The 24683-nt window shown below is 40.4% G+C and overlaps 1 protein-coding gene across 3 annotated transcripts in view; it reads right to left on the reverse strand.

Moving 5' to 3' along the window:
* Window positions 1–7005: 7005 nt before the first annotated feature.
* Window positions 7006–24683, reverse strand: part of LOC306816718 (kinesin-like protein KIF2A) — a 142466-nt gene continuing 124788 nt past the window's right edge. The window contains exons 16-20 of one of the 3 annotated variants that reach the window (XM_079333149.1): window positions 20743–20810; window positions 17565–17715; window positions 16360–16461; window positions 9638–9773; window positions 7006–7914 (exon numbers count right to left, since the gene is read on the reverse strand). In XM_079333149.1, the coding sequence (XP_079189275.1) occupies window positions 7829–7914; window positions 9638–9773; window positions 16360–16461; window positions 17565–17715; window positions 20743–20810 (543 nt within the window). In that variant the 3' untranslated portion in view covers window positions 7006–7828. Of the gene's footprint in view, window positions 7915–9637; window positions 9774–16359; window positions 16462–17564; window positions 17716–20742; window positions 20811–24683 lie in introns of those variants that run through there. The other 2 variants (XM_079333150.1, XM_079333151.1) reach the window with 2 other exon arrangements.

The following is a 24683-nucleotide window of genomic DNA, read 5'->3' on the forward strand; positions in this document are numbered from 1 at the left end:
TTTATTGAGCAAGCGGCAGCAAGCAAATCAGCGCTGGGCACCCGGAGAGTCCCCGCTCCACCAATGGCGTGCACCCCACTCCATCATTTATTTTCATCTTCTGTGTATGTGCCTTTCAGCATCTTCTCATGTTCTTTCTGTGTCTGTGCAACCAGTTGCTAGGGGGTCTTCTCCTGGCTCCTGGTGGTCGTGGGGAGGAAGGCCGTGGTCTTAGTCATTGGTTGGCTTTTCCTGTCTTTTGCAAGTATACACAAACTGGGAACACACAGGATGTTTGTGGTTATTTGAGACATAATCTTTCTACTAGCTTAAGCAAGTTTCTGTAGTCTTTAGGCTGTGTTCCCTAATTTGGCAATGTTTGATTAGCAAAGCCTTACTCTGTTACAATTCCCCCTTTTTCTTTTTATCATTTTGCTGATCAAATCTTTGCAATTCTGTGTGGGTCAGTTCTAACCCTTCGTCCTGTATAGACTCATACTGTGCTCTTACCAACATTAAGTGTGCAGCTTCAAGCCTACTTTTGACTATTGTAATGATTTTGTTAAAAAATACAGGGTCCAAAGGTCAACACTAAAATCACCAAAATTAGGGGTCTCGCAATAGTGGACAGTAGGGGAGTTAGTCATGAAGAATGGTTAAACCAGAACTCATTCCAGGTTCCCAGTATCTCATACCCCATGTTTTCCCAATTACCCAGCTAGTATCTGTTGGCTGAGATAGATTTATATATATATAATGACAACTTCCTGTTTGGATTATTCCCCCACTGTATTCTCTCTTGGGAGGTATACATCCTTTTGGTCCCCATTCTACACTAAGAAATTTCTCTCTCCCTGCTCCTGGATTCCAGTCTGATGCAATAGTTTTACATCCCCAGTGTGCACAATAATACTGTCCAGGGCTATTACAATACCTTCGTCCGGGGTTGGAGCTAGGACGGAAATAGAATCCTTTCAGATTTGAGCAAGGGCATATGGGCACTATTTGGCACAGAGTGATTGTGAAACTAGGTGCTCCAGGAGTTGTAACAGTCTGTATCACATGTTGATCTTCCCATCTAATTAAGGACCACTTAAATGGGTGATGGAGGTTACCTTCTGCCCGCGCTCTTTTTCCCATATGCAGCTTAAAATGATTATCAAATACATAAAGTAAAAGAAAAGTGGTGGATTCATTTTCTTAATTAAAATTCCCCTTGCTGTTTCCTGTAATACTGGAATTTTGACCTCGGTTTCTGTGCCTCCCTTAGGTGAAAGACTGGGGGATTTTGCGGTCGGGGTCCATAGGATGTGTTTATGCTGACTCCTGGGGCTTTCCAGCATTCTCCACTTCCTTACGTCTCTGCCTCCTTTGCCTACACTTTTGCTTAATGCAGTGAGGTGTACCATCTTCCCAGCAACAGTGTATTCTTCAGGAGCTTGCCCTGTCTCTCATTCACCGCACATACGCCTCCCAGTTCTTAGCTTTTACCTGACAGATATTACAAGGGATTTTAGGCACAGCAGTCCTAAAAATTATTTGCACAATTTCTGGATGGTATTTCCGAGGTTCATTTTCATGCAAACACCCTTTTTCAGGATTTATTTCCTGGACAAAAATGTCCCACCAAAGTGGAGTATCTGGAATCACCTGACCAGTGGCAACCAATTGCTTTAAGGCCTGTTCAATTAGTTGTTTTTTGTTTTTTTTTTTCTTCTATAACATTGTACACAGTGGTCAGATGAGATGTACCTGTACCTGCAATGAGTTCACCAGTTTTCCTTACAAATTTTACACCTTATGCATGCAAAAGGATAAAATATACCATCTTTTTCAGGACATAATATGGTATCAATTTGATTCATTAGTTCTTTTATGCCGTTTAAGCTTTAGTGTCTCTGGGTTTCCCCGGCATTCCCACTGCTCCTCAGGGAGGGCTTCTTTCACTCGTCTGGCATGCGTCCAGCCCCGCTCAGCAGTTCAAATGGCAGTTTCTGTGGTGAGCAAGACTAGATAAGGTCCCTCACAACGAGGGGTCAGTGAGGTCTCTTTCCATGTTCTAATTAAAACTCTATCCCTTGGTTTTATGTTGTGGATTGCAATTTCAAGTGGAGGTCTTTGCACTACGAGTCTCTTGTTTAACAACTGACCTCGTCGTGCCATGAGTTGTGTAATGTAGTGTTGGAGCTGGTGATTTTCAAGTATGGGATGGTCCCTGGGAATGTCTAGATCATATGGCATTCCATACAGCATTTCAAAAGGGGAAATCCCTACATCAGTATGAGGTTGAGTCCTAATATTTAATAAGGCTAATGGAAGACATTTTACCCAAGACATCTTAGTTTCCATGGTTAATTTGTTTAGCTGTTTCTTTATTTCCCCATTAATCCTTTCCACTTTTCCCGAGCTTTGTCGATGCCAAGGGGTATGTTATTCCTATTTAGTTCCCAGGGCAGCAAAGACCGCCTTTATTATCTTAGAAACAAAATGAGGGCCTCGGTCTGAATCTATGGTTTCGATGGACCCATCGAAAAGAAGGGAGAGAAGGGTACAAGGAAGATTCTCTGACAACCTGCGCACAATTGTCAGAGCCAGGGTACTGGGGGGGGGGACTCAGAGGCCCAGAAGATATGCCAATACTTCAGGTGTTCTACTTCTCTAGGGATGGCTCACGTGTCCCCTGAAGTTCAGGGGCAGAGGGATTTGAAGGAAGGAGAAAGGAACTAGGGGGACTTTCCTGTGGCTGTCTGTTGTTCTCTGTTTGAAGCAACTGTTTGCGAATTTGTAAAAAAACTGGGAGAAACAGATGGGCTCTGTCATCCCCATTTTCCACTTTTATTTTTAATAATTCTCCTATTTTATCCCAAAATAAAACCGAATTTATATCTTGCAAATCAAAATCTGGAATTTCAAAAAACAGCCATCAGACAAAGTGTTCTAATCGTTTCTTAGAGACGATAACATCTCCAGAATTTAAAATTTCCCTAAGCTGGGAAAATATACTCTTTTGCTGAGCAGAAAGCTGTGTGCCCATTTTGATGTTTTAAAAGCAATCTGCACAATTTTTCTACTTTTTCACGCAATATCCACACAAACAAAAATGGTTCCTTTCTGACCTGACTCCAAAAACCGGGAGAACGGGGGGGTTGGGGATTCTGCTGAGGGAGATGCATGACATGGGCCACTAACCAAGGGAGTTCTACTAAAGTGAAGGCAAACTCGACATCCCATAACTAAGGTGCAGGATATCACAGAAAGGATGATAATCTGTCAGACTCATTTGAAGGAGCCTATACTATGTATGCCCAGGAAGGAAATAATAACCAGGGCTAGAGGGGCCCTGCCTCTAGCCAGGGAGATGCATGAGATCACAGAGTCTATTGGAAGGTGTGGATCCTATGGCCTAGCACATCAGAGCCACAGAAATATGAGGCTGTTAGTTGATACTGGTTCACAGTGTACCATAATACCATCAGAACATGTCGAGGAAGAACCTGTCTCCATTGTTGGGGTAATGGAGGGATTGCAGGAATTGACTTGGCTGGAAGCTGAGGTAAGTCTGATAGGGAAGGGGTGACAGAAACATCCAATTGTAACTGGCCCAGGTGCACCGCGCATTCTAGGCATAGACTTCCTCAGGAACAGCTACTACAAAGACCCAAAGGGGTTCAGGAGGGCTACTGGAAAATTCACTGTAGTGGCAGAGATCATTAAGCAGTTGAGCACCTTGCCTGGAATGCTTAGAAAACCCATCTGCAGTGGGACTCCTGAAAGTGACAGAGCAACAGGTACCAATTGCCACCATGACAGTGCACTGCCGGCAGTACCGGAAAAATCGAGATGCTGTGATCCCCATTCACAAGATGATCCGTGATCTAGAGAGCCAAGCAGTGGTCAGCAAAACCCATTCACCCTTCAACAGTCCCATCTGGCCTATGTGCAAATCTGATGGAGAATGGAGACTGACTGTGGACTATCGGGCATTGAATGAAGTGACTCCACTGCTGAGCGCTGCCGTGCCGGACATGCTGGAACTCCAGTACGAGCTGGAGTCCAAGGCTGCAAGGTGGTATGCCACCAATGACATTGCAAATGCATTTTTCTCCATTCCTTTGGCAGCAGAGTGCAGGCCTCAGTTTGATTTCACCTGGAGGGGCGTGTAGTACACCTGGAACCGACTGCCCCGGGGTGGAAACACAGCCCCACCATCTGCCACGGACTAATCCAGGCTTCCCTGGAGAAGGGTGAGGCTCCAGAACATTTGCAGTACATTGATGACATCATTGTGTGAGGGAACACAGCAGCAGAGGTATTTCAGAAAGGTAAAATCATCTAGATTTTGCTGGGAGCCAGTTTCTCCACTTAAAAGAGCAAAGTCAAAGGACCTGCCTGAGAGATCCAGTTCCTGGGAGTGAAGTGGCAAGATATACTGCGCCAGATTCCCACTGAGGTCATCAATACGATCACCACAATGTCTCCACCAACAAGCAAGAAGGAAACACAAGCTTTCCTAGGTGCCGTAGGTTTTTGGGGAATGCATATCTCCGAGTACAACCAGACTGGATTGTGAGCTCTCTTTACCTTGTCACCCGCAAGAAGAACAATTTCCACTGGGGCCCTCAACAACATCAAGCCTTCGCCCAGATCAAGAAGATCGCTCATGCCGTAGCCCTTGGCCCAGTCAGGACGGGACCAGAGGTAAAGAATGTGCTTTACTCTGCAGCCAGGAACCATGGTCTGTCCCAGAGCCTTTGGCAGAAGGTGCCTGGTGAGACTCGAGGCCGACCTCTGTGATTCTGGAGCAGAAGTTACAAAGGGTCAGAAGCCAATTACACTCCCACAGAGAAGGAAATCTTGGCTGCCTATGAGGGAGTTCAAGCTCCCTCAGAGGTGATTGGCACAGAAGCACAGCTTCTCCTGTCTGCCACTGCAGGAGGACTGTAGCCACCATTTAATTGGACTGCTACCAACACCCTGACTGACAGGGTGTGAGGTTGTATTCTGACTCTGTCAGGGTTGGGATTGTTCTTTGTAATACTACATTTCTATTTTAATTTTCCTAGTAAAGAACTGTTATTCCTATTTCCCATATTTTTGCCTCAGAGCCCCTTAATTTCAAAATTTCAATAATAATTTGTAGGGAGGGGGTTTACATTCTCCATTTCAAAGAGAAGCTTCTGCCTTTATTGGCAGACACATGTTCTTCAAACCAGGACAAAAAGTCATTGTAAAAAACATGTACAGAAACGTACTTTGATTTGCATGCATGCTGAGAGATTGTCTTGGAAAATTGAATTGTTCATTTATTTTATATTTTATTTATCTAATGCTGCTTCACTGCATATAGAACCAATTTATTAGTGAATATAAGTGCATTATGCACAGATCAATACAGAAGGAACAAGTGTTAGAGATTTGCCATTGATCTTAAGTGCTTTTGTTTTAGAGGACAGAACTCAAGATAAGCTTGTCTGAGTCCTATTCAGGTAATTCCAGCCTATCAAAGAAATGGGCTAGAGGAATTCAAGTACTGTATTAGTTTTTTAAATCTCCACTCTCACTGATCCAGCAATTGTGTTGATATTATCTTTAGAGCACTTTCTATTTCAAAATCAGTCTCTTAACATTCCCCCCCCCCCCCCCAGTTCACGCAATTTCTGCTCGCATGTGCTACCTGACAGGAAAGATAATTTACGAGACAGTAAAAAGTTGCTGAAATCTGCCTCTGTCCTTCCTGTTCTCTTTGAAACTCCTATGAACCACATTCTACATGTGGCTCTGGGCTTGTATGGATGAATAGTAGGGAAGCAACTGTTTCTCATGTAGGATGTCTCAATCTTCAGAGGCTTTGTAGAAAGTAAGATTTCTCTAGAAAGCTGCTACCTTCTATTTTATTGGGTTTTTTTCTTTTAGCTGTGATGGAAGATATTCTTAAATGTTCAGAAAGATGTGTGGTGTTTCTTTTAAGATTTTTTGTAAAACTTGTCAGGATAGTCCTTTGGGGAGCATGGTCCTATATGACAAATTGGACAGAATAGTTAGTTCCAGAAGTAAATATTAATTCTGAAATCAATGGCCTTTTGAAAAGTGTAACTCAAATGTGTTTTTAGAAAATCAAACCCTTTTCAAAGCGGAAAAGAACTTTCATAGAAGTAAATTCTCATTTGTAGTTCATTTAATAGCTTAATTTATTAAACACAGTATGTAAAATCTACAGTGTTGTTTCACTTTAAATGTTTACACACATGAGGATTTTTAACCACCAAGCAACAAGAGCTTTCCATACCCTACCTTCCTATGGGAGATACAAATATTAAATGCTACAAGAATTCCTGGCTCATTAAACTCTCTTTTCATTGCCTTCCCTTTATTTCCCTCCAGGCCTGGCATAAACAAACAGGCTTGAATTACAAAAGTAATTTTTAAATAGTTCCAAGGGAAAGTCTGCTGATATGAACTCCTGGAAATGGGGAGAACTCCTAGAGAGGTCTACAGTTCTTCATTTGATGAGAAGTTCTTACACAAAAGGTTAATCTTTTTTGGATACTAACTTGCAAAAATAATTTGAGTACCACCACCTAAAAAGTGCTAATACCTATGGTGCCATTTGTGAGAATTCAGGTGCTTATTGGATTTCTATTAGTACTAGCGAGAGGTATTGGGCAAATCCTCAAATTATGCAATTTCACCTCACTTTTCAGCTTCTGGCAATGTACAAAGGGAAAATTAGGCATTAGTGACTTTTTTTTAAAGAATCAGAGCTACTTAAACTATCTGCAAGATATAGTTAATGTACATGTAATCTCATCATGCTTCAAAAGCCAAATTTTAACAATATGTGAAAGGTCAATATGTATTACTTTAGCTGGATCCCTGAATTTTGACAGTTAGCCTATCCATATTCAGAGGTCAGATGGTACCTTTATTCTGACAGCATTATCACACCATACTACACACTGAATATCTATCTGTATTACTCTAAGATACAACTCTCCTCAGTACTTAAACATTACTCTTTGTTATACATCAACCAATATAAGTTTTGTTTGTTTTTACTTTTTTTGTGCTTTCTTTTTTAATTACAGAGAAAACGTTATAATTATATAACTATTCTTTATGGTATTCAAATAAAACTAGATTTCAGGTTTTTTACAAGCAGGATAGAATGTCCAACTGTATGTTCACCCTAACATCTCTTGCAGTTCCTGTTTGAAGGATATGACACATGATGTGAAATGTATTAGCCACCAAAAAAAAGTCTCAAAACACATAAAAAATATACACACTAAAAGGAATTTATATTGGCAAATATGAGTGGTATTTATTAAGGCTGTGCTTCAGAAAGAGGATGTTTAGGGTTGAATAGCCTTTATCAAGGCACCAAATGGGAAGAAGTAAGCACAGCTGTCAGTAGAAGTTATGTAAAACCACTAGTGAGGTACACATGCAGCAAACAAAACTGCACAACTGGTCTTTATAACAAAACTGAACATAGTTAAAAGGAAATACTGTGACTTTTCAATTATCACAGTTCTACTTGATTATTAAAAACATGGCAAATATTTCCAAACATAAAATTCACAGTTTGAATAAATGAAATATTTTAAACAAAGTGCTTCACAAATTTTAACTCTGCATGGTTGTACTGTATGGTCTAGAAGCATTTTGTAGACATCATAGGAGCATTTCACACAAAACTGAAAATATAATTCAGATGACTAATAAACAGGACATTTCTAACATTTTTACACTTGCAAGTAGTTGAGTTCTTTCAACCACTGCATTTTGTAACAAATGTGTCCTACAGCAGTACAGGTTTGTAGATTCCTTTAGCAGCAGAGGCCTCCTTTCAAAGGGCACGTGGTCTTTTTGGGTTGATCTGTTTACTGGCCCGTTCCTCCTCTTGTAGAGCTGTCCGGAAAGATTTCACTTTATCTTTAATGGAAAAGAGAGATTGAGTACTAATATGCCTGTGCTCAACACAGATCCTGAAACTAAGGCCTGATGCCCCACATACTGGCCCTAGTGCAAAACAAAGAACACTTCTCCACAAAAAATAGCTGAAGATACAAACTACGAGAGGATTGAGATAAGCTTAAAATTTAATACTTACCATACAAACAAATTGCTTAGCAACTTAGTCCCTTCTTAGATGCTACCCCTGTCTCTTCTTAGGAAGAAATTCTTCCCTATGAGAGTGGTGAGATACTGGCACAGGTTGACCAGAGAAGCTGTGACTGCCCCATCCCTGGAAGTGTTTAAGGCCAGGTTGGATGGGGCTTGGAGCAACCTGGTCTAGTGGAAGGTGTCCCTGCCCATGGAAGGAAAGGGAATGAGATGATCTTTAAGGTCCCTTCCGACCTAAACCATTCTGTGATTCTATGATAATAACTTTTCTGTGAATGTGAAAAGTATTTGTGATTAAATTTTGGAAGTAAACAGAAATGCATCAATCATTTTTTTCATCATAGATAGCACCAGAATAGGAGAAACCCTGGAAAAGAAATACGTCATCCTCTCTTATTTATATTCCTCTTCCACTCCCATTCCACAGTAAAATGCCCAAGAATGGGAAGAAGGAAACAAAACTGACAGCATAAAAAAGTCAGTCCCAAAGTGACAGTACTAAAAGCTAAAATATTCACTGCCCATTATGTGCCATGAGCATAACAGAAAAGTTACTGGGAGAAAGAAGCTTTAACAGTTCTTCCCTCCTGTAAAGCTATATATCATATATGTATCATGGTATTTGTAAAGATGCAAGGATCTTTTAGATATCCTTTATCTCCAGTATCTTGTTTCAAAAGCAGTATCTAATAAGTTATGGAAGAACATGGAGGCACCTAAACTGTTTTTTTACTGCTGTTGTCTCAAATTGTCTTTCCCTGAAGAGGAAGCCATCATCCACAAGAAGCAAAGGAATGTACATCAAATTCTTTGCTAAAGTATACTGGTACCAATACATGCATACAAAGCAAGCAGGCCACATCTGATTTGCTTGATGTATTCTAACTTACACCAGATACTCAGACTGAGCAAAATGTAAGATTTTATCTTACAAAGAGTTTTCTAACACAGATTAAAAAATCCAAAATAAACCAGTATAGCATGTCTGCTGGAATGCAGATACATAGAGAAACTAAAATGAAAAATTCATCTCCATGAGGTACCAAGCTGACATGCTGATTTAAAAAGACGAATGAAAGAGTCAATTTTGGTAACTAAAAATTATCTGCAGCTGGTATTTTAACAAAGAGAGGTTCACAAAATTTTGGCAGAAATGTTGCTAAGGAAAATAGGATAAAAGCCATGCTACTCAGAACTCGAAGTTACTCTTAAGTACAGCCTGAATAACAACAGCAGGTTTTATTTTTCTTTCCTTAATTCTTTTAGAACAAAGAAAAAAAAACACCAACCCGAAGTTGCAGGATCAAGTTTACACTTCCTGGAGGTAAAGCAGAGTCTTCCATTAAACTAGGATGGATTGAATATAGATGTGAACTTGTTCTTAAATTAATGTTCCTTTCTCAGAACATTACAGGACAGAATAAGGTGAAAAAAAGACCCCAAAACATAACCACACATTTTAAATCTCATTATTACTGCAAGTGTCCATGGCATATGAAAATGCACACAAAAGTGATTAAAAGCAATCTACCTCTAAGTTCAGTCAGAATATCAATTTTTTGCTCTAGAATTGCTTCAAGTTGTGTAGCATAAGAATCCACATCATAGTCTACTTCTTCTGCCATCTCAAGAAGAGCTTTTTCATCTTCCAGCCATCTAATAGATTCCTAGGTAAAAGTTAAAAAAACCCCTCAGCTAAATACATTAACAAAGTTTCAATGCAAGTTTCAAGACAATTCATGAGCTGAATTATTGCTTTTCTCAAAATGACCACTCATTTACTGTTGAGTCACCTCACTATAATATTTTAATCTTAGAATGAATCCTTATTCCTAATTTAGCAAAATTGTATGTTTTCTACGTAGTTTCTTAACTCCAATGGTCTTAACAGCAACAGACAAATCCCAGCTACCCCAGTTCTCTTCAAATTCAGAACATTAGATGGATGTAAAAGTAAGAAATTAAGAACTTTATTTCATGGTTATGTACCCTTAGGTAGGTATCAAACTTTGAAGCCAGACTTCAATTTTAAGTATGGGCTGGTTGTCACTGAAAATAATAATTATTGCATCATTATTGCAGTCAAGGAGCCAAAATAATTCTGTCCATACTCAAAACCAGTTTTGAGAGAAACTGTATAAAAGAAGAGTTAACTCTCCATACAGAAAAGAGCACTGTAAAAGATGGTTAAAGCAGATCTTAGGCATCTTTGCACTCTGAATATTGAAAAAAAAAAAAAAAAAAAAAAAAAAGTCTTGCAGCAAAGAATGCAACCAGGTGCTTAAATGTTACAAAATCATGCAAAGCTGTGATTAGATGAACTGATCTCCTTGGAAATGCTTTGATTAAAAATAAAGCAGCTGACAGTTCTATGCATAATGAGCCTGAAATGCTAAAATTAAGTCTTTCCTTTTGTTCTCAGTAGTTCAAGTGATATTGAAACCCTAGTCCAAACCCCATATATGTTTTGTTGGCTTTCAGGATAGATGAAGTTCTCACATTGGGATAGGATTCATGTCATCTCATGTAAACTTTTATATTCAAGAAACAAAGGAAGATCAAGACTTCGAGAGTACAATTAATTCAGTCAATCTAGTCAATTTTAGAGATTTTTTCAGGATAGGATGTTTTGTATCCCAAAATCAACGGCTTCCAGGAAAAAGTTGACAGAAGACAACTTCTGCATGTTACAGCTTGTAGATTTTGTATTCCTGCAACCCATCTTCACCCATGGCATAAACTAACAAGTAATGCTTCAAAAGCATTACTTGAAAGTACCTGAGACTCAGACACATTTCCTTCTAATGACTGCTGTGAGGAGCAGTAATCTCCAGCATAAGGCCAGATGGACACACTGAGGCAGTAACATCTGAACCTAATGCAGTTTGTCTCTCCAGAAGTTGCAAGCATTAGGACACAGCTATGGTATATGGCATGACTTTCATACTTCTGCATGCTTTACTTCAGGGCTAATGTTTCAAAATAACTAAATATCTATATATAATTTCAAATGTGTGTCGTGGTTTAATTAAAGTCTGGTTTTCAGTTGGGGAGGGTGGTTCCTTCTGGGGACCTGTTGGAGCCAATGAACTGGCTAGTTTTGAAGAGCCAATGAGCTGGCTAGGTTTGAAAATTGACACCTGGTTAAACCACTTAAAAGAGTTAAACGCCTGTATGGAAAAGTGCATTTAAATAACGAACAAAGCCTAGGAAAATCTCTTTTGTCTTCCGGACTTTTAGGGTGTGGCTGGCTGACCTTGCGCAGCCCCGTGTAGCCGGGTCGTCTCGGCGCGCGGTTCGCCTGGGATTTCTGCCACCGCCTGGCCATGCCGCGGGCAGCCACGCGGGCGGGACTGCTCGGCCAAAGTCCTCGCGGCTGGGGCGGCGCCGCACAGCCGGAGCAGTGCTGCGTGCCCGCGGCTACCTCGGCAAGACTAGCAAAATGAACTTTGCTTACTCCAGGACCAGCGCTAAGAGTGGCCCCACGGCCAACGCTGGGGACGACCCCGAGGCCAGGAGCAACCAGGGCCAGGAGTGGCTGCCGCCAGCCCGGTCCAGGAACGGCCACATGGCCGGGACTGTGCGACCAAAATCAGCGTAACTGGGACAAGGGCGCCCGGCTGTGACTGCCTCGGAATGGCTCATAATGGACTTTGTTTAGCCGCTTTTAGCCAGCCATGCTGCAGAAAGAAGGGCAAAAACGACAGCAGCGGCTTTTCTTGTTTTTTGGTGCTCTGCATGAAGAAAATCGCAGAGTAGAGCCGGTAACTGACACGGCTCACACAGTATCAGCGGAGACCAAATGACTGGCAGCGAGAGGCACGGAGAGCGATTTCCCTGATGCAGAGCCTGAATAAGATCAACCTTTCAGCGTTGCAGAACTCAATAAAAACTTTCAATTTATAAAGCTTGAGAACAAACGAACCTACAAACACTATTTCTCTCCTAAGGAGAGAGGAAAGGGTGAAGACTTGCAGAGACAAAAACATGAGACTCTGAGGTCAGTGAAGAAGGAGTCAAATTCTAGATGAGAGGGGACTGAGGAGATGCCTAACTCTTAGGCTGAAATTCTTTTTGTAAGGCTATGGTGAAAATATATTTGATATATCAGACTTTGTTCTTTCTCTGGAATTCATGGAAATGCATTGGGGGATGTAGCATTCTAACACAACTGTGAGCCGAGACACCAGTATTAAAGCAAGTAGATGTTGCTATGATCCGATGAGAAACCTTGACCCAGGGATAGTAGTAGAAAACCTCTGTTCCCAGAGATGAATGAAGAGAACTTTTGTTTTATGCTAGAAAAGCTCATCCTTAAAATAGCACCCCAATAACTTGACATGGCCCATGAAAGAAGCTGTGGGAAAGCTGCAAAAGCATGGGAGGGACTTTTACACTACAAACAGATTTTAATTTCCTGGGCAGCTGATTCACTGTGACATTGAAGCCACAAGAGAACTGTTTCTTGTGGAGAGGTCTCCATGGCATGGCAAGAGAGACTCCTCTACCTAAGTGGACTGAAGAAAGACTATTCTAGAGGTGGTAAACTGACTGAAAGTCACAGGTTTTGTCTCTTTACATTGTCAGTGGGAAAGAAAAAAGGGTATGGGGGAAGATGTGTTCTGAAGGTTTATTCTGATTTTCTTATAGTTTTTCTTTAAATTCTGTTAAGTTTTCTTTACACCCTTTAAAGTTTTGAGCCTGTTTTGCCCTCCTCCTAATCCATATCTCACAGCAGGAAATGAGTAAATAATCCCTAGTGGGTTCGCTAGCATTTGGCCAGCAGTAAACCCACTTCATATTTGGTGTGTTGGCCGGGAAACTCAAATTGGCAAACCCGTAACTGCTATGTGTTGTTTAGGATTGTTATTGTATTACATGAACAGACATTAATATTCCACTAAGTAACATACCTAAATTGAGATATGTTGTATTGATTTGGCATGGCTTGGTTTTTGGCAGTAGGGGGGCCACAAAGATGCCTCCTATGAGAAGCTGCTGGAAGCTTCCACCATGTCCAGCAGAGCCAATGGCTAACGGCAGTGAAGATGGACATGCTGCTGGCCAAAACTGGGCCAATGAGAGAGGTTGCTAACACATCTGTGATAACATATTTAAGAAGAAAATCAAAACAAAGTCACAGGTTTTTGCTCAGAGAAGAGGAAGAGGTGAGAACATGTGAGGGAAACAACATGGTGACACCAAGGTTAGTGGAGAAGGAGGGGGAGGAGGTGCTCCAGGAACCGGAGCAGATTCCTCTGCAGGCCATGGTAAAGACCATGGTGAAGCAGCTGTGCCCCTGCAGCCCATGGGGAATACACAGATCCCATGCTGGAGAGGGTGGATGCTTGGAGGAAGCCGTGATCCAGTGGAAGACCTGGTGGAGAGAGAGGGCCCCTGCTTCCAGGCTGGAGTAGCCTGTCCTTGGAGGACTGCACCCCGTGGAAATAGAGACCCACGTTGCAGCAGTTTTGGGAGGACTGTGTGCCCATGGGGGGAATTCACACTGCAGCAGGTATGGTAGGACTGCTGCTTGTGAGAGTGAACCCATGCTGGAGAAGTTAATGGAGAACTGTCTCCTGTGGGAGGGTGTTGTAACCCAATAGCAGAGGTATAAGGAATGCTTTAACCCTTTCCTCCTGTCCCTATCCTATTGGCAGAGAGCCAAATTCCCCTCCCTGACCCTTTCCTAGAAAAGACTGTTATCTGAGATCCTCCCTCTCTTTTGCCCTGGGACCACCATGAAATAAACTACGAACATTGAGAAATGTTCAAAAGAGGCTCCTTGCCTTTCTTTATCCTATGCAGTGCCTGTCTCCTTCTTAGAGACTAACACAGTAAATAGCTAGGAAGGAGTTACAGCTTACTGCAGGAGGGACCCCATGGTCTCACAGGGGAAGAACTCCTCCCCCAGAGCAGCAGAAGGAAATCTCGGTGATGAACTGACCAAAACCTCCACACCCTGTCCCCCTGTGCTGTCGGTGGGAAGGAGGGAGGGGCTGGGGAGGGGGGGGAAACGGTGTTTTAAGGGCTTATTTTCTTCTCAATATCCCCCTCTGTGTTGGTTTCATGTGCTTGGGGGGAGGGTTGGCTTCCCCTCAGGGAAAGCTCCACGTGGCCCGGGAATGGAGGGGGCTGTCCCGTCTCCCGGGGCTTCTCCTGTGAGCTGCTGGCACCAATCAGAGAGCTGATTTGGTGATGGACAGCTCGGGAAACCAATGAAAAGTTATTTCGCTTTGACAAATCATGGTGGATGAAGTTCTGGTTGATCTTTCGGCTTCCGGCCTCCAGAGGAGCGGGGGTCTCCGGCCGGGGCCCTGGCCCAGCTCCGGGCTCGGTCTGGGACCCGGCCTGGCATCCCAGCCTGGCCCCGGCTCTGCGAGGGGCCTGGCTCAGTACCCCTGCCTGGCACCGGTTCTGCGGGGAGCCCTTAGTCCGGCCCTGGCTTGGCTCGGCGGGGCCACATGGCTCGGGCAACGGCCGCATGTTTTCTTCACGATCTGGATACAATTTTAACTTCTTAATGCCTGAATAAGATTCTTGATCTCCTGAACCCCCTTAATGAGAAGAAATAAAGTATGGAGTCCACAGAGGTTGGCAGAATGAAGATAAAGTTCCTGATGGGAAGAGATTGAAAAGATGCAACTGATAAGTAGCTGAATTTTTTTTTTTTTTTTATGGGGCTATGAGGGGATTGTGACTTCACTAAAATTCCTTTAAACTGTGAAATATACTTGGGGAGGATGGGTGCATGAGATTAAGAGTTTCCTTGCCTCGGGAAATTGAGCTCTCTGTTTTGGGACTGGAATATGAACAGAGACATTTGATAGAGAAGATGATGAAGAGGATTTTGTTTTTCAGCAGCCTGCCTTTAAAAATAGTTCCCCATGTATGCATCGTAACCCATAACACGGCTCTGGAAGGACTGTGAAAATGGGAGGAAAATTCATGGTTCTGTAGGTCTGGGCAGATGCAGACTATGAAGGTGAAGACACCCCCTAAGCCTAAAGCAGAAAAAGGAACTTTTCTCTCTTAAGTGAACTGAAATGATTATTTGAGTGGATAACTGACTGAAGTGTTCTCTGTGTGTGGTTGGTAAGAAATGTGGAGTGAAGGGAGGAGGGAATAATCTAGGAATCTTATTCTGAATAATTTTTCCTTGTGTTATTAATAAATTTCTTCTTGTACTTTCTTTTTAAATTTTGAGCCTGCATTGTCTTTACTCCTAAATCCTATCTCTAAAGAAAATTAAATATTTAAAATTGGCAAACCCTTTAGTCACACTGTGACATCCTCTGATTCTGTTAGCAATAAAATTCACTTGACAACCCTAAGTTGAGCCTGGTTTGCCCTGGAAAGATTTCTCCCGGTCCTTTTCTCACTCATGAAGTATTCATTAATTTCTTTCCCCTCCTCTACCCATCTGTGGCATGGGAGGGTGAGCGAGTGACTCTCATGGGTGCCTGGCATTGGGCCAGTGTCAAACCACGACGTGTGTATTCCCTATAGGTTTAATGTTTTGCTATTTTCTTGCAGCAGATGCTCCAAATGGACAGTCTGACTAAAGATTCTAAGGTTATAAACAGAAATAATTCACATTTCCTTCTGATAACTAGTAACTCATAGATATTATAATTTATTTTGTAAATATAAAAGGCTTTGTGGTGCTGATCAGCAGTACACTATGTGGTCGGTACTCCTTTCAAAGACCCTGACTAGTAGCAAATGAAAATCTTGTGTATCTGCAAAAAGGAAGAAAACAGGCATTTAGAAATATATTTGTTTCTTCTGGATCTCAGTATCTCAGAGAAAGATGTCACAGAAGGATATTTAGAGAAAATGCTAGGAGGGAGTATTGCTGTATTTTAGAGGGAGATGACCACACAGAAATGGTGCTGATAGGGACATTACTATATAGAATCATTACTATTAATTGCCAGCTTTGGCATTGCAATACTGGCATAGACTAGACAGTGAAATTGAAAATTTTGAGACCAATCTGAGTAAGCTCCCTACAACTAGAAAAAACGATCACTAATGCTGGAAAAGGACTAACACAAAAAATATAGTAAATAGTTGAAATAGTAAAAAGAAAGTAGCAACTTTTCTTACAATAAAGATAGTCTGTTTAGGAAATCTCTGAAAGCAGCAGAATGACCAGATGATATCCTACATCGTCAAAAGTATGGACTTTCATTGGTAAAACCTGAATTCTTGTGTTAGGATTAAAACAAGGTAGGCTCCATCTTTTACCTGGAAGACAGCCCTGTGGTCTTCTACAACTTGCTCTTCCATTTCCACCATTTGTGACACAGCTTCATGGAAAGTAAACAACTGTGGAGAAACTTCCTCTTCCTAAAAACAATAGTTGAGCTTGTTAGACTCAAAAGAACTGTGGCTACAGGAAATATATTGAATATAATCACAGATCATGAAAAGAAATATGCAGAAAGCAGAACCTGTTTAAAATAAAATGTAATACTTTCTAAAAAGAAAATGTCCAGAAATGAGTGGACAGAGCAATAAATTTAAACTGTTGAGAGTTAAATGTAATTCATATTCATAAAAAATTTCCAGCCACTAACCCTAATGGATACTGGAAAGCAGAATATTCCCCATGAGAAAAAAACCAACCAAAAAACACAAGTTAAAATAGTGGGAGGAGGAATTAATAAGGGAAGAATGTCCTGGAAGAAGAGACAGTTATAAAATGAGAAATACAGAAAACACCATATAGAGGTGTTTGAAAAGGCATAGAATCTGGAGAAAAATAATTTAGGGTAGTAAGGATTTTTCTTTTGTACTTTTCATCGGCATTTTCACAAACCATCTTGAACATTTAAGGAACCAGGACTAGAGCTGATAATCAGTAGTGAGGGGGGAAAAATGCCCTTTATAAAATGCCTCTCAATCCCAGCTCTCCACTCATGCAGTCCAAGGAGACATCCTGGGAACATGATGTGACTTTCTCCCAAACATTGCTCTGGGGTTTCACTCCATGAAAATCAGGATGTTGGGAATAGGAATGATGGGTAGCTAGATTTCTAAACACAGAGAAAGACAAACTTGCTTGAAACAGGGTTCTGTGCAGGAAAAATAATAGTCAAAACCACAGGAGTATTAAAACAAAGTGGATGCATTTCCCAGGCTACTTCTCACTATCTAGTAAAATATAAAGTTATACTGGAAAAATGCACACTAAAAATGCGAGAGCCTAGAACAGACCCTGTCTAGATAGTAAAAGCCCTAATCAGTAAGGAAGATAAGGAAAAGTAAAACATTTTCCTCTCATCATTCAAGAAACCTTTTTTTTGTGTATATGGGAATGAACATGATAGCATAAAGTGAAAAGGTTTTTATTGCTAACAGGTTATAAATACACATTACTCTGGATTTGTTTTGCCACACTATTTATCATCTCTTTCCGTGCAATGCTGTAAATGCTGTAAACCACTCACATTTTGTTCACAAAGCAGTTTGAGATCATCTCTCTGAGGAGAGCTCCCCACACCCCACTGTGTCTCTAAGTCATCAATCTGATTGGGAGTATGGTGTTTAATAGGACAGATATCTCCTGCAGCACTAGGATCAACCATCAACTCCTTCACCCTACATTCAGAAAATATTTAAATCGTAAATTAGTAACTTCCTGTTCAAAAGTGTCACAACCAAAAATAAAGCTTATTTATGCACAATTTATTTCATTTAATAAGGATGCTGATTTCAGCTTCACAAATTTAATGTACTTTCAGTGACAAAAAGATGTTAGTTCAACTCCTAAAAAGCACAGACTTTCAACTACTTGCAGGTGGACTGCAGTCCATCTTCTCACAAGAGGCATTTTTTGATTGCAATCTTAGTACTCATTAACTGTTAAGAGGGCAAAAATGTCCAGACCCTCAATAGTTACTCCTCAGTAAGGAATAATATTTGAAAGAAAAGTTCATTCAGCATCCTAAACCTGACCATCTTTTTTTTTTTTTTTTCTGTGCACACAATTGTGCTTTAAAAAAAATTAGTCAGTCAGTACCCTACTAGATGTCATAAGCAAAGCCACCAAGAATTCTGAAGAAAATAATTTGCAGCTAACTATCTCAGAGAATGAATAGATCCTTTAATTAAAATAATTTAAAAGGTGAAAATATCTTATTAAAATGTAAGGTTCTTGCAGCAGGAAAATAGTTTAAAATATTGATAATGACTCTATAAAAAAAAAGCCCATGTAAAAGAAAACTTATAAAACAGAGACATCAAACTCTGCAAGTATAACAAGTTTTAGAACAAATTCTTAACTTTTAAGGGGAATTTCTGAAGTAGCACATATTTACTAAAATGGAAACTACATTTCATGCATCTTTGGAATGATTAAAAGTTTAAAAAATATATATATGTTAAAATAGTTTTCTTTTTAAATTAGTTATATTCAAATTACCCTAAACACAGACTTGTCAGATTTAGTCCATTAAATGTATGAAGGTGACATCACTTTCTTTTTTTTTTAATGTGAAGGAAACTAGCAAGCCTGGATACAGTGTGGTTGTTGTGAACAAAATAATGGGAAGATGATTGCAGATCATGCAGAACCATCACCTGACAAACAAAATAAAAACAAAGTATGTGTGACTCAAGGCAAGGAGACTAATTAAAAGTTTGCCTGTAAAATTACATTGCCAAAAAGAAAAGTCAAAAATAAAAATTCCATATATACAATTAAATAGATCTGGTGATTGAAGGAGAAAAGTCATCATACTCAAAGGAAGCAGACAGATCAGAGCGACTGCCACTACCCTGTGAGAAGGGAATGTCTGAAGGACTAATTCCAAATTCCTTTACTCTGCAGCAGCAAAATACAGCAGCAGATTAAAAGAAAATGATCTCATAAACACAGTTAAAATAACTATTTAACATTCTTTAATAGTTTAGCAAAAAAAAAATTATATTAAAAAAGAAAACTGTTGACATTTAAATCTTCTGCAAATAGTTACAGATCACTAACAAAATTGAACAACATCAGTGCTGGTAATTTGCAGGAGAGTATAATAACAGTGTTTTCACAAGAGTAGTTCCAGATTTCAGTTTGTACAGTTAATAAAATTTTCTCTACATTCAGTATTTTATTAAACTGATCCTTTTAACATATTAAACCACCACAGTTCCTTAAATTCTATACTGCCCCATCTTACACTACGCAGACACTGGTGTTCAGCACCTAAAAACTACTTGTACTATGAAAATTATATATTGGTAGAAAAAATAAAATACTAAACAAAACACATGAATCAACTTTACAATGACAGACATAAAAAATTAACTCTACCCCAGCCGAAACCAGCCCAACCCCATAACAATATATGAATTTAACAGCAAGGGGAAGAAACAGTTTCTGCACACCAATTTAGCATACTAGGAAGAGGTATTTGTTTTTCAGTGTCCATTTCTGAAGTCACTTCAGCAATACGTATTCTATAAGGGATAGAAAGATCCAACTAGTTTCAATTAATGTGACACATCCTTCATTATGTTACTGTAAGCAGGGGACTAGATGCCCCCTTCTCACCAGGAAGGAAATCACATAGAGTGGTTCCAACCAGATAGATTTGCTACTAACTTGATCCAAACAGAAAGACATTTGGATAGCGAGAGAAATGGGTGTTAAGTTACCCTAGCAGCCCTTTGTGCTCGATTAGCGACTGGCTGCAGAGAGGGGGCAAGGGAAGCAAAGCAGGAGAGGATGTGGTTCTGCCCTATCTTTCAATGGGGCAAGCAGATAACTAGGTGGTAGCTGCTTCTGGCAAAACCAGCCTTTCTGATGGCCCAGAAACTTGTTTGCCTCCTTTGTTCTTTGCAGCAAAGTGGTGGGTGGGTTTCTGGGGTGCAGGGTCTGATTGCAGGCATATTCAGGGCCCCATCTCCCCAAACACTAATCATAGAACTGCAGCTGTATAAGGCTCTTTTCACACTGACTGAAGAGACAAACACTTTCAGAGAGCAGTACAAGTCTCAGAGATGATGCATCAGGCTCTGGAGGCACTAACTTCTCCACTGATTATGTCACTGTTGGATTAGCTGACTGTATTTAGGGGTCTCAAGATATTTTTCTGAAGTTGGGAAATATAAAATTTAGTCCACAGCAACTGCTAAATTTTCATAAGAATAAGCTAGTTGAGAGAGATCTATTGATATGATATGATATATATATAAAAGAAACATGCTGGCAACTGAATGCAATTCCACCAAGGGGATGAAAAAACACATTGCAGAAAGGTATGTCAGCTAACACCCCAGGGAATCGTCATGAAAACTGCCTACCCTTAATACAAGAGGTGATGCCTTCAGAGGAGGGACAAAACTAAGAGGGATCTCCCAGATTCCTTGCAATCCCAGTTATATCCATTTCTGGATAATGATTTAAATGTAGTTTCTATTGATTCTCTTGTAATGGTTGTAAAAAGTTACAAATTTAATTAAATGCAAGCCTGAATCAGTAATCAGTATTTTGGGTTGAATCTTATTAAGAAATGCAAGTACACTAAAATTATTCAAGTAGTTAAAACAATTAGACATCATGGAACAACAATATTCCAAATATCAGTGATCAACAGCCAATATATCTATAAGCAATAACATTTTCCATACCTATTTGCATATCTCAATGTATTTAGAGTGTTTTCACATGATGCTATCCCTGGAGAAATTGTAGCGATCTGGAGAAAAAAAAGCCATTCATGAATAAATCACTTTATACCAATGAAACAGTAGATTAATTTAAATTAATTTTTAATCTCAAATTCAATTTGAGATGTTCTACAAAAACTGTCTACTATGTACAGCTATCCTAATGTTGGAAATTATACAAGGTTTAAAATTTTTTGCAACTTTAGTCAGTCTTGTTCACCTTTGCCCCAGGGGAAGGGAATTGAAGTTTCTTTTCAAAGGACTGTTTCATCACTTCAGCCGTGATTAGCTTAACATCTCAAGAGACTGGGAGTAGCACAGAAGATACACAAAATATAACAACCATTATCGACCATTACGATCATTATCGACCATTAACGACCATAAACTCCAAACATCACCCCTGGCATGGTCAGAGACATCTGGTCCAGAAAAGACTGATAAGAGAACCAAGGAATGAGGACCAAATTAGCATCAAAGGCAAATAAGTCTGTAAGTGATAAGAAACAAAAAAACTAAGAAATGTGTACCTTGGATCCAATGGACATGGAACCAATGAATTTCTCTGGATTTTCACTGTATAAGTATGTGAAAAATCTAGCAGAGTCATGTCTCTGGAATGATTTTTTCTGCACACCTGGTCAATGTGTGGATGAAATGATATCTGTTGCACATCCTGTCCAGAACAACATCCTGGCCAGAATAAAGTAACGCCTTGATTCTCTAACACTAAAAATGCAGGAGAGTTTTTGTTTCTTCTGTAATTTCAGTGACACTAATACAATGGCCTCTGTCTTGGGTTGCAATATAGGATGTGGCCAGAAATGCATGTTCTATCACCATCTGTTGAAGCCGGGTGAGGTAGTGATTCCCTTATCTCCACGGCACATACTATCTGCTAATGGGCCATCTTTAAGACTAGGTGGGGCAATCATCTTTATCTTTTCCACAACCCATCCTCCCTCCAGGAAGATATCATCTGCTGCTGGCCCATTAAGTCCCACTGTATGACTGATAAAATTACATCATCCCATTGGGAGATGCTTCAGACAGGGGGAGGAGCCAAGTCTTTCCTACTTAGATAAAAAACTGAGGTTTTGGACAGCAAGTTACGTTCGTTCCACTGGATTCCAGAGGAAAACCGGATCTTTTCCACATCATCCCTGGACCTTCAGAGGAAAACTGCACCCTTCTACAGGAGCACTGCTTCAACTGAACCACATCTGCCACTGCAGGAGGACTGTAGCCACCATTTAATTGGACTGCTACCAACACCCTGACTGACAGGGTGTGAGGTTGTATTCTGACTGTGTCAGTGTTTTGTTGGGTTTTTTTTTATATTATTATTGTATTTTTGTTTTAATTTTCCTATTAAAGAACTGTTATTCTTAATCCCCCTATCTTTGCCTGAGAAGCCCTTAATTTTAAAATTATAATAAGAATTGGGAGGAATGGGGTTTACATTCTCCATTTCAAAGAGAAACTTCTGCCTTTACTGGCAGACACCTGTCCTTCAAACCAGGACAGCCTCTCAATAGGAGACATGTCAAGCCAAACCTTCGATTTATTTTTTCATCCATACCTGAAATATTATGAATCAAAGAAATTTCAATTTCCCCCATCTCACAGTCTTCCTAAATAATATGTAAATGCAAAACCCTAATTAAAAAAAATAAGACTCCTCAAGGAGGGAAATATGCAATTCAGTAGAAAGTAAGTCTAATGTATCCTGCAAACAATTACCAGATTATTCTATATCTATCTATATCTATACCTATATCTATATCTATCTATATATCTTTGTAGTCTGTTCAAGCAAATTGTATACTTATTCAAAAGACCTATTTTGGCCAGTCTACAAGTACTTAATAGTACTAAAGATAAGCATGTTTATTTTCCTAAGTAAGATTTTTTTTCGGAACTCTATAGTATTTCTAAATAATACTTAATAGTTCGCTTATTATGAAATCTAAGTGGTATGTAACAAAAGGTTAACCACAAGTAGCATTGTAACAAGATGTGCAGGTAAAGCATTCAAGATAACAAAGACAATGAGCTAACAAGCGTCATCAAAAGCAAGGGAACAAGTTTTAATGGAACTTGCAAACTGCAAAATTAGCTAATAACAAGTTAGACTGAAAAACAAGAAGAGAATTTTTTTCCCATTTGTTGTCATGGAAATGAAAATGAACCTCATTAAGAGACAAAAGGTGTAGTCAGGGCATTGGCATACCATTGGAATGGTTCTGGGGGAGTGGGGGAAGCGATATGTTAGCAGGATGCAGTGCAGTCTTTGCCCGGCTTGTAGGGCAGATGGTTGGGGGTTTTGGTGCTAGACTTCTGCCCAGGGGACTTGCTGCTACTGCTGAGCCTTCCTTGCTGTTTCTCCTTTCCCTTGGTAAGCCACAAGAGCAGCCATTTGACTTGGACTTTTGGCACCTGCCCTTGCTGGGAGAGACCCTCACCATCTGCATGGGTGCCTCAGGGTAAAACTGGGCCCCTACCTGTGGACACTGCTGAAGGCCTAGGCACATTTTAGCCAGGCCTTTTCTCAGGTTCTGAGTCTTTTTCTCAGGCCGTGACACTTTCTCAGCTCCAGCCAGGATTTTTCCCAGGCTAGAGATTTTACTGTAAACACAAGAGAAAGAATCATAACAAGAGATAAACACCTGCTGGATCCGTGGGAAAGCCAGGGACAAGAGGTGTCTATTTCTCTGACCAATGAACTGTCTGTATTTTGTTTTTCACGAACTGTCATATTTAAGCCATGGCTTCCTTCAATAAATTGCTCTTTCATGCACCAAGTAAGGGAGTGCCTTGTTGCTGTGTTCTCTCTCTGCTCCGTAACCCTTCATACAGCAACGCCCACCTCCTCCCTCTTTTCGGAGGGAGCACCTCCGGGCAGCTTACTGCAGCCTCGGCTGCTGCTGCCATTGCCAGGACACTGTACAGGACACGTGAGAGCCAGGGGAAAACCAAAACACTCCCCACCCTCCACCTTCTCTCGTTCCCCAGGGCTGCCATTACCCCCAGGAGGCTCAGAGCTTGTGTCAACTGCCCTCTGAAGCTGTCTTAGCGAACAGCGTCTTGTGGAGGTGCAGGATAGTCACTGCAGACTCTCTGCCTTAACATGAGCCCTTGCCAGTTGTGATCATAACTACACTAAAGGGGAAATTGCTTGCCAGGCAGAAAAAAAAAAAAAAAAAAGGCTGTTATTGGGGGTTTTTTTTCTGTTTTGTTGTTGTTACTGTTGTCATTGCTGCTTGTCTGCCTTGTTATATATATATATATATATATATATATATATATATATATATATTCTAGTAAAGAACTGCTATTCCTTTTCCCACATCTTTGACTGAAAGCCCAATAATTTCAAATTTATAATAATTTGGAGGGAAGGGGGTAATATTTTTCCATTCCAGGAAGGTTCCTGCCTTCCTTGGCAGACATCTGTCTTAAACCAGAACACCTGCTCTCTTCATTCATACTGCTGCTGACATTACTGTGCAAAAGTCATCCTGAGAAGAATATCTCCTACTGGGAGGAAAGGAAAAATATGCGGTGGGACTGGGTTAGAAAGTCTAAAGACCCTGCTACCACATAGATTTAACTTTAAACCTCTAATACTGTTATGCATCAGTTGCTAATGAAAACGTGTAGATTTAAAAATATAATGATTTCATGTTTTTCTATAAAGCATTCTGGGTGCTAATTAACAAATGCCTAAAAGTTCTTAAAATACTTCCAAAGTTATTTAACATGAAAGATGCATGCATCTCTTCCATCAGTTTAATGTTCAGAGTACATGATACATGGCAAATGCCATAACGTCAGTGAACTGCTCCAACTTTTTGAGGAGTATAAGGTACAGCTACTATAGGGAAGTGTCACCGTAGGTG

The sequence above is a fragment of the Erithacus rubecula genome (assembly GCF_903797595.1).
Source record: "Erithacus rubecula genome assembly, contig: SUPER_W_unloc_7, whole genome shotgun sequence".
Classification (NCBI taxonomy): domain Eukaryota; kingdom Metazoa; phylum Chordata; class Aves; order Passeriformes; family Muscicapidae; genus Erithacus; species Erithacus rubecula.